The sequence below is a fragment of the Polypterus senegalus genome, chromosome 16 (genome assembly GCF_016835505.1).
Source record: "Polypterus senegalus isolate Bchr_013 chromosome 16, ASM1683550v1, whole genome shotgun sequence".
In the NCBI taxonomy this organism is placed as follows: domain Eukaryota; kingdom Metazoa; phylum Chordata; class Cladistia; order Polypteriformes; family Polypteridae; genus Polypterus; species Polypterus senegalus.
This window is the reverse complement of record NC_053169.1, coordinates 25,066,450-25,076,877: the sequence shown is the minus strand read 5'-3', so window position 1 is coordinate 25,076,877 and position 10,428 is coordinate 25,066,450. Positions and strand designations below refer to the sequence as shown.

The window sequence follows — 10,428 nt, the reverse complement described above, 5'->3', positions numbered from 1 at the left end:
TACTAGAACGTAAACTCGTGGAGGAAATCTAAAATATGTTATTAACAGAGACGGATAAAGGGAAAGCCCCTAAGAACTCCAAACTGTTCGCGACGATGTTCTGGGCCTCGCGTTCTCGCGCACGGGCGCGTGCGTTTGCGTATGCGCGCTCGCGCTCACAGAAGCGTTTGCCAGTGTATACTGCCTGTCAGTTGAGGTCACGTGGTGCGCTTTGACAGCGGCAATAGCACGTTGCCTGAGAAGAGAACAGCAGAAAAAGCGAGTGAGCCAGAGGTGCTTCAGAGGGTATGTGAGGCAAAGCGAGGAGGCAGAGCAGGGCCGCTTTATCAGCGTGGGGATCTCCATGAACATGAGAACATCCCGGGAAGACATGAAGCAGTCCCACTGACATGGACATGTGCTTGGATACAATTAAGAAACTACTTGTAAGTAGAGATTTCTGATGCTTCGGCTGCTGTCCAACTTGGCAGGATCCCTCCCCTGAATGGGAACTTTGCGCTTCTTCACCGCATCTTTTATTTGCAAGAGGTGCGCAAGCCGGAATTCCTTTGCCTACCGGAACTAACGGCTGAATTCATCCAGTTTATGTATGAAAACGCAGTACTTGGCATTAGCCCTGATGGGTTAATAAAATCAGACGTTATTCTTTCAAATTGTGTCCGAATAATCTCCTTGCTCTTTGACAGCGGCTCCGGCACAGCGTTTCTTAGCCCGGCGCACGTGTGGCACAGCTCACCGTTATGTTGCCTTTGTGAACGAATCATCTTGTGAGGGGGAGCAACAGCCGCCTCTCCCCCGCCCCCAACCCCTCCGCCCTTTTTTGGTATTTTGATGAGTTTACAAAATAAGGAAATGAAAGAGTGCGTGTGCAAACAGGACGTACAGCAGGCAGTCAACCAAGGGCCTCAGCCCGGTACCAACATCATCACTGATTTGAAGTTGTGACTAGACCCCTGGATATCCTCTATTTGCGTGGGCTTTCTTGAATTATGTTTGCACTGATGTCTTGATCCCAGTCGCCACACTAATAATAATAACGATAGTCATAATATTTGGAATGACATCAACTGACAATTCAAAGGCTGGCCCTTTTGTGACACTTGGATTGAAAGCAACAGATTGCTTACTCATGTGCGCAGAACAGTTTGGAAATAGATCTTTAGCAGTGCTTGCAAGCTGCTGTACCTCGCATGGAAACTAATCATCATCATCATCATCATCATCTTCATAATAATATCAATAAACTAGTACGACGGAAATAAACACAAGCACCACACTGTGTGTGTTAAAGTATATTTCTTATTTTTTTAAGAGCAGCAAAGCATTCTTCAGCAGTATACATTTTGGAGATACCGCTACTTGAGAAGCCTTGCGTGTGGTCATATTGACACCGGCGGAATTGTGGCACGTGGGCCCCTGAGAACATTTGGAGCAGAAGATTAAACGCATACCAGTAAAAGTGGGCATCCCCTAACGGGTAACTCGATGAATCTGAACCACGTTAAGTGCTTCCCCTTTTATACAGCGGCACGTTGGTGTTAACCGCTCTTTGCAAAAGTTCATTTTGTACAATCGGTTTGTCCTGGGACCTGGTTTGTGTGCATGCTCTGGCAGCATCAAGTGCACTCGCAGCCTCAGCTGGTGATGCGATGCCCCGTAACCACAGCGGAGATGAGGGTGGCTCTGGGCTCTGGATGAAACCTTCCCCCGGACACCGCGTTCAAGTGTATGGAATGAAAGATGTGGAGTCCGGCCGCAGGATGAAAAATTCCACCCGCACTGTGGACTTGTTGCCCCAGCTCACCGGCTCTTGCGCTGCAGGCACAGGTGCAGGGGGCTCTGAAAGTCTGCGAGCGAAGCAAGGAGCTCGGCTGAGTCTTCTCGGGAAGCCTTTGTCCTACAGTAACAGCCCCAGCGGCCGGAGAAACGTTCGGTACCGGAGACTGCAGAACTATCTCTACAACGTTCTGGAGAGACCCCGGGGCTGGGCGTTCATCTATCACGCCTTTGTGTAAGTAGCGCTCGGCCGTCACGGAGGGATCGTGCAGAATCGCAGTGCGCTTCGTGCTCGGGTGGGCGCCGCTCAGATCGCGCAGAGTCTCAGGAACCTGTTGACAGTCTGCTCAGTGCGAGCGCCGCCGGGCAGCAGGGAGAGAGCGAGCGAGCGAAAGGGACGATGGAGCTGCCAGACTGGCGACTGTTGTCTAGCTGTCTTATGTGGTGCTCCATCTATCCTATAATGTCATCTATCTATCTATCTATCTATCTATCTATCTATCTATCTATCTATCTATCTATCTATCCTATATAGAGTTATCTCTCTATTTGGCATTTTTACAAAACCTTTATTAAATTCATTATGTAATAAATACAAACCACAAGATCAAAACATTGAATATTCAAATTTTCAAAACTATTGACATTAATCATTCCAAAATAACCATTTCCAACAATGTTATTCAGTTCTTTATTTATTATATAAATACCCCCCAAAACTCAAAACCTCTCCCATTCAGCCTCTGCACCACACAATAACATTTATTCCTTACAATACACCATAAATTTCTTACCATAAATATTTTACTAATTATAAAATCTGAACAGAAATTGCACTTCTTCATTTTCATGTTTACAAAACACACCACTTATCCTGAAACTATACAACATTCACAGTAGATTTATACAAATCCAAATCCACCACTATAGTAACGTCACATAGCATTTTAAGTACTACACTGGGATCTGTATTGCCTACTACTTATAACTTTATTTTTGTGAGTTGTTCAGATTTCCATTTTGTCTGTTCTAAAAAAAGCTAATTAGGTTTACATTTTTCCTTGTTTATCTATCTATCATATAGTGCCTTATCTATCTATCTATCTATCTATCTATCTATCTATCTATCTATCTATCTATCTATCTATCTATCTATCTATCTATCTATCTATCTATCATATAGTGCTTTTAACATTATCTATCTATCTATCTATCTATCTATCTATCTATCTATCTATCTATCTATCTATCTATCTATCTATCTATCTATCATATAGTGCCTTTAACATTATCTATCTATCTATCTATCTATCTATCTATCTATCTATCTATCTATCTATCTATCTATTATATAGTGCCTTTTACCTTTCTATCATATTATAGTATACCTGCTCTTTCAGCTGATACAGTATTTGTAAATGCCGTGATGCAGGCTCTGGCCTTTGTATTTTCTTGTTGATTTTCCTGATAATGCCAGTGATTAAAAATGCCAAGTGACAATGACTTAAAGTACAATAGCTTTGATTTATCCTGAATATGCATATTATGTGCTTGTTTTTGAAGAGACATGCAGGGAGAGTACTACTTACCGTGACACCCTCTTTGGTAACCTTAGAAGTGTGCTGTAATTAGAGTAAATCTGCACAAGGCTTTACACATACAACATTCTATTAAGTGCAGTATCATGCTTCTGTGTTTTTTCTCTAGTTTACATTTGTCACACAGTGTTTAGTGCTAATTAAATAATTTGAACCAAAAAAATTAATTTCATGTTCACATTTTGTTTTGTAAAAATTCTTCATTCTTATTACTAATAATAACACTATACATTTTCATTTGGCAGTTGTTGTGAAGATGTTCTGAGTGCAAATGCTTAGTGAGAAATTTATATTTGATTTGGTTACAAAAGCAGTGACGTTCATTGTATTGTAATTTGTGATAATGAAACTTTGATCCTGACATCTTCGTCATTTTTCTAATTGAAGCCCTCTAAAGGTCTTGTATGGCCAGTAATCCCTAATGACACGTTACCTGTGACTGTTGGCAAAAGAAATCCAAATGTGCTCCATTACGGTAGTGGATTTTATTATTAGAATCCCTGAGCAGTTCACACAGCTTATAAATTAGTTGTTTCGTCAGGCATTTAAGAGCACTTTATTCTGGAAATTAAGTCACTGGCCATCATTCCAGTTTGTGAGAGCACTGCTTACTTAAACAATGAATAAACTGAAAGCAAAAGTACTTTAAAAAGTGGATTGTTATTCCCAGTCTTTAAAAACAATTATGAGTAATGTGAAGGAAACTTTAAGATGACAAGAACAAGAGAAATGAGAACCTTGGATGGAGAGGCCTTTCATTCTATGTCTTGAATGATGATAACATGGCACTCATTAATTGTTTTTATTATACGAAATTAATTAGTAATTGAAAAATTAAGACTTGCATCTCACTAATGTATTAAGAGCAGCATGAGAGTGGTGTGTGTTTTGGTACAGGATGTTGGATCTGAATGTTATTTATAATAATATCAAACTATACATGATGGTACTTATCACTTGGTTCTGTGTAAAGCAGCATAAGGGCAGCAAAAAGTCACACAACTCCTATAATAAAAGAGTTCTAATGAAAAGTTTAGATTTTTGGATGAAAATATGATAACAGTAATATGCTACAATATGTGTCCCTCTGCCTTTTTAATGATGTAGTCATTGACCCGTGCTGTTTAGATGTGTTATTTAAATTAGTGATAGTCACTGCGGACATTGGTTTGTATTTAATGCTGCCGTTATTATCCGAGGTGAGGCGTACTGACATGTGTCAGTTGCAGTTGTGCTCGCCTACAGTGAAGCAGTTTCTGGTGCTGATGTGGCCGCCTGTACGTTTTTTAACTGCTGAATCTGCTGCACCCTTAATTTTTTTTTCTTCTTTTTTCTTTTTCTGAAATGTAATTCAGAGATTATTATCGACATTAGAGAAGGCAGCTCATTTGTAACAGCAAAATCAATAATGGTCAGTATAAACATGTTTATCAAGGCAGTGACACAATATAGTGCGCTGAATGATGAATGTAACTGATAGAGTACACATACCCTAAATATACATCTAATTATACTGTATCTACACACACACACATTTATATAAATAGACAGTATGCATGGCTTTTATCAGCTGTATAACAAAGTCACATTTTGTCCTTTAAGATCTGTTACTGTATATGGGAAATGGTCAAAGCAGATAGAGTACACTTCCCTGTATAAATAGTAACAATTGAAAATGTTTTATTTGCAGATAGCATCAGTCTGCAAATATTTTGAAAAAAAAGTTTGATGACAAACTCTTCCGCTCTTTCTAGTTTGCATTTGCTTTTGTTTGTTTTGGTATAAAAATGAAGGCTGATATGCTAGTGATGCTTTTTCCATACCGATGCTGTGTTTTCTTTTTCTCCTGACACATGTTGTGTTTGTTCTGGACATCATCTGTTTCAGCAGAGGCTTCTCCAAACACAGCTACTACATAGCAACCTCGCGAGGGTCTGACTGACTGACTGCCTGCCAGCCCACCCGCCTGAAAAGGAAGATTTGGTGGCTGCACATTTGTGGCAGTAAAGCTGCCGTTTGTTGCCGTGCCTCGCCTCCCTGCTTTTGTGTTGCACTTTTGTCAAAGTGTAAGCAGTTGTGGAAGGCAGCACCTTAGGAAGAATTTAAAGAGCTTGAATTAATGAATGCCAAAAGATGTAAGAATATCTCAGGGAGCGTTTCCGGCTGCCAGTGCAAGTGCCTTGGATTCTTTTCAGAGACATTATGAAACAACAGGGACAAGAAAGGCCGCACAGCTCTGGTGATTCCCAGGCAGTTTACTGGCATCGGTACTTAGGAAGTCAGCGTGATGCTCTTTTCTTTCTTTCTTTCTTTTTTTTCAATTTCATTTTTGCAGTGTCTAGCATGATGGGGAAGGCAGCGAGTCTGAAATCTTTGTCACATCTTATTTGCTTGCATAATTAATTCCAATATGCTTTGTGCTCCTCTCTGTGATCCAGACACCCCCGCGCTGCGTCATCACGTCTACGCCATTTAGCACTGGATAAGGCTCTCTCATTTGGCTTTCAGCATAAAGCCTATTATAAAAAAAAAATCTTTCCAATCATGCGGTGATTCGTTCTAAAGATATTGGACATAAAGCGAAATATGTTTTGTAGATTTTAAAAGAATATTTGATGAAAGTCTGAATATTATGTTCTGCTCATTTTAATCATGGAAAGATTAAAAAAAGGAAACATGCAAACAAAGGATTTCTTTTGATCAAAAATAAAATCTCAATATACCTGCCTGGCCGCTCTGATTGGCTGCTCCACTTGGACTTCATTTTTGTGCGCAGTACCAGTCGTTATTAGTCTCTTTGTTAGATGGCCACCGAACGCAGTTTTATACTAAATAACTGAAATGGCCCACCTGTGGCTCCTTACTCACTAAGACCTTTAGTGCAAAAAAGTCTGAGAGAGAAGCCGAGAGTATATAAAGTTTAGAAGTAATGTTACGAATTTCAGGCACAATAATCATTACATTAAGTCAATGGCTATCATTCCAGTGTGTGAGAGCACTGCTTACTTAAACAATGAATAAGCTGAAAGGAAAAGTACTTTAAAAAGTGGATTGTTATTCCCAGTCTTAAGTGAAGCAAACTTTAAGATGACAAGAACAAGAGAAATTGAGAATCATGGATGGAGAGGCCTTTCATTCTACATTGGTGTGTCTTGAATGGTGATAACATGGGACTCATTAATTGTTATTATTATATGAAATTAATTAGTAATTGAAAAATGAACACTTGCACTTAGAGTAGCATGAGAGTGGTGTGTGTTTTGGTACAGGATGTTGGATTTGAATGTTATCTATCTTCTTATATAATACGCTACTGTGGCTTTTCATTTGTCTGTCCAAGATTTGAAATCACCTGTAGCTTGAAAACCATTTGACCCATTGATCTGAAATTTGGTACACATATACTACGTGACGTCTACTATACGCTTTCGGGGTGATGATTTTTATTACTCTTTTTATTTTATTTTATTTTTTTTGTAGAATCAACTCTCGGCCACGCCCAGCAGGGCGGCCGTGCGGCACATGCGTATGGGCGCCATACTCATTCCCTACCACCTTCGCTAATCATTCTTGAGGCAGATTGAAGACTGAAGTGCCAGCTTAAGTGAAAAACTAAAGAAAACATACTAAGTAATTGCAACACAAAAACTAACTTAATCAGTTTTAACGCGAAAAGATGCCAAAGAAAGAAGAGAAGAAGCGGGCTGCTAGGGTGGAGAAAAGAAGAGCTGCTCAGGAAGCAGCAAACGCATCAACCTCTGAGCAAACGAATGCTAAACGTACAGAGAAAGAGGAGGAAAACTAGGAACGCTCAAGTCAAGTGTATTCACCGCACGTTATCATGCAGATCGCCATTACTGGTCTTATATAATACGCTACCGTGGCTGTTTGTTTGTCTGTCCAGGATTTTAAATCACCTGTAGCTCTCAAACTGTTTCTCCTATTGACCTGAAACGTGGTACACATATACTACGTGACGTCTACTATCAGCTTTCGAGGTGATGATTTTTATCCCTCTTTTTATTTTTATTTTATTGTAGAATCAACTCTCGGCAGCGTGCAGCAGGGCGGCCGTGCGGTGCATGCGTATGGGCGCTGTTCTCATTCTCTACCACCCTTGCTAATCATTCTTGAGGCAGATTGAAGACTTCAGTGCCAGCTTAAGTGAAAAATTAAAGAAAACGTACTAAGTAATTGCAACACAAAAACTAACTTAATCAGTTTTAACGCGAAGAGATGCCGACTAAAGAAGAGAAGCAGCGGGACGCTAGGGTGGAGAAAAGAAGAGCAACGAATGCTAAACGTACAGAGAAAGAGGAGGAAAATTAGGAAGGCTCAAGCCAAGTGTATTCACCGCATGTTACTATGCAGTACGCCGTTACTGGTTTATAATAATATCAATCTATACATGATGGTAGTTATCACTTGGGTCTGTGTAAAGCAGCATAAGGCCAGCAAAAAGTCGCACAGCTCATAATTAAATAAATTAAGAGAAATTAAACATGTTATACGTAAAGGCATTAAGTACAGTACTGGATAATATTGGCTGTTATATCTGTAGTTTTTGTCTTTTTTCCATTTTTCTTGATTTATTCCTCTGTCTTCTTTTCACAGTAACTTTGTCAAAATGGAACAGTTTTATATCTGGAACTTGAGAGAAAATAAAACCTGAATTAGGTTATTTAATGGATTTTTTTTGAAGGTTTGTCTGCACTTTCACCCCAGGCAGTTTGGATCAGTCAGAAATACCGTTTACAGTACAGTATATCTCAAATGTCATTTTGATTTGGCAGAATACGGTTATGATTAGTTGAAGGAAAGTGTAAAATGTTGCAAAGATTACTGCACTTAGTCTTTGTCTCAAGTTGTTAAATGCAGAGTGTTTGACTATATTTAGGTGTAAATGCAGAACAGAATAATAATAATGGTAACACAATGGTAATACATTTTATTTATATAGCGCCTTTCCCATGGTCAAGGCGCTTCACAGAGTCACAGAGAAAAAAAACAGCAGGGTATATGTAACATTGGATAGAGGTGTTATCCGGAATAGAATAATGAAGCAGATAACAAAGCATTAAATAGAATAAAGAACAATAAACCAGAGTAAAATACTAAATTCAATACTAAAATAAAAACTTAACAAATAACCTAATTTGTAATATAACAGACACACACAAATTATCCTGAGCACCTGGACAGAGAGGTAAACTGGAAGAAGGGCAGAATGTTAGGTTAAGTTAAAAGCCTTCCAGAACAGATGAGTTTTAAGTTGTTTTTTAAAGGAATGAATGGAGTCAGCTGATCAAATTCATTTCGGGTGGTCATTCCAAAGTCTGTCAGGCTAAACAGCTGAAGACCCTGTCACCCTTAGAGTGCAGGTCAGTGTGGGGCACAACAAGACTGTCAGAATCAGAGGACCTTAGCGGGCAAATGGGAGTCATAGCGATGGAGAAGGTCACTGATGTAGTCTGGTGTGAGGCCATTTAAAGCTCTGTAGATTATGAATAGAATTTTATATTCAGTTCTGTAAGACACAGAGAGCCAGTGAAGGCGAAGCAGGATGGGTGTCATGTACTTGCTGTTGTTGGTTCGTTTTAGGACTCTTGCAGCAGAGTTTTGAATCAGCTGGCGCTGTGATATAAGATTAGAGGGGGAAACCTGCCAGTAGGGAGTTACAATAATCGATGCAGGATGTGATAAAAGCGTGGACAAATTTCTCAGCATTAGAAAAGGAGAGGAAGGAGCAAACACGGGATATGTTATGGAGCGGAAAGTAAGAAAGTTTCTTAATTTGTTTCATGTGGGCGGAATAAGTAAGGGAGGAATCAAAATTGACACCAAGATTCCTTGCATCAGAAGAAGGTCTGATGAGATCACTGTCAAGAGTGACTGAAAAGAAGCTCATTTTATTAAGTAGCGCTTTAGTGCTAATTTGCAGGAGTTCAGTTTTGTTACAATTTACTTTTAAAGAGTTCTGCTCCATCCAGGTTTTAATTTCAGAATCAAGTATCATATACAAATACTTTAATTGTAAGTATTGTGTTGCAAATGAGGCACACTTCTTTTTTGCTGTGTACTCATGTGGTGTCTGCGTGAACGAGACACATAAACACTACGTCTACACGACTGTTTGTGATGATGATGATGATGATGTTATGCAAATGAATCATGCAAATGAGCCTCCTGAACTTGAATGATCATTCATTGGTCAGCAATATGAGGGCAGCTGAATGGTGGAAAGCAGACAGTCAGACGTTCATTCTGCCACATTAACATAGGATTAGATTCGGTAAAGCAGTGGAATTACTCGTTAAATGCAAAGTGATTTTCATATGATTTTTATTTATGGAAGGGTAAACAGAATATGCTTGTTGTTATAAAAATTACACATTTATTCTATCTAGTGTAATGCTCCAAATGTTCCTAAACTCAAGTGTCCTGTAATTACACATTTCAAATATGAATTTGTTATTTTATTGCCTTTAAAAATGACCCTGACATTTTGTGAGTTAATGCTTTCAGTGAAAATTCTTTATTTTTCTTGATCAAATTTTGTATTTCATTATTTTTTGGCTACATACTAAATCCATATATTTCAAACAGTCAGGCCTGCTTGCTTTTCAAATATTGTTTCTTATCTTTAGCGTTAGTGTAGTTAACATACAAAGCTCTTCTCTCAGAGACATTTAACAGAGAAAGCACTTACTGATTGTCTCCCTTCTTTCTCTTCAGAAACATAACACACACACACACACACACACACACACACACACACACACACACACACACACTGTACATGTCAGATTAAAGAGGCCTGGAGGAGAAGTGGATAGCAGCCTACATTGAGGTGTCTGAGGACCTGAAAATGTCCAACATTCAGGAACAAACAAGCAGATCACATCAGTACGTCGTGAGTTTGTCACAACTTGAGTCCTCTGCACAGCTAATACATTCAAAGGCAGAATCCATGGATGATTCCAAGACGGATTTTCATGCTATGTCTGATGAAAGGCTCAGTGTGGGAAGCTATCCAGTGGTCAAGGGGGAGACC

At 39.3% G+C, this 10,428-nt stretch overlaps 1 protein-coding gene across 3 annotated transcripts in view; it reads left to right on the top strand.

Annotated features, from left to right (window-relative positions):
* The first annotated feature begins 215 nt into the window (after window positions 1–215).
* Window positions 216–10,428, top strand: part of kcnq5a (potassium voltage-gated channel, KQT-like subfamily, member 5a) — a 581,699-nt gene continuing 571,486 nt past the window's right edge. For 2 of the 3 annotated variants that reach the window (XM_039739028.1, XM_039739027.1), the window contains exon 1: window positions 216–2,011. In XM_039739028.1, the coding sequence (XP_039594962.1) occupies window positions 1,650–2,011 (362 nt within the window). In that variant the 5' untranslated portion in view covers window positions 216–1,649. The remainder of the gene's footprint in view (window positions 2,012–10,428) is intronic. The other variant, XM_039739029.1, reaches the window with a different exon arrangement.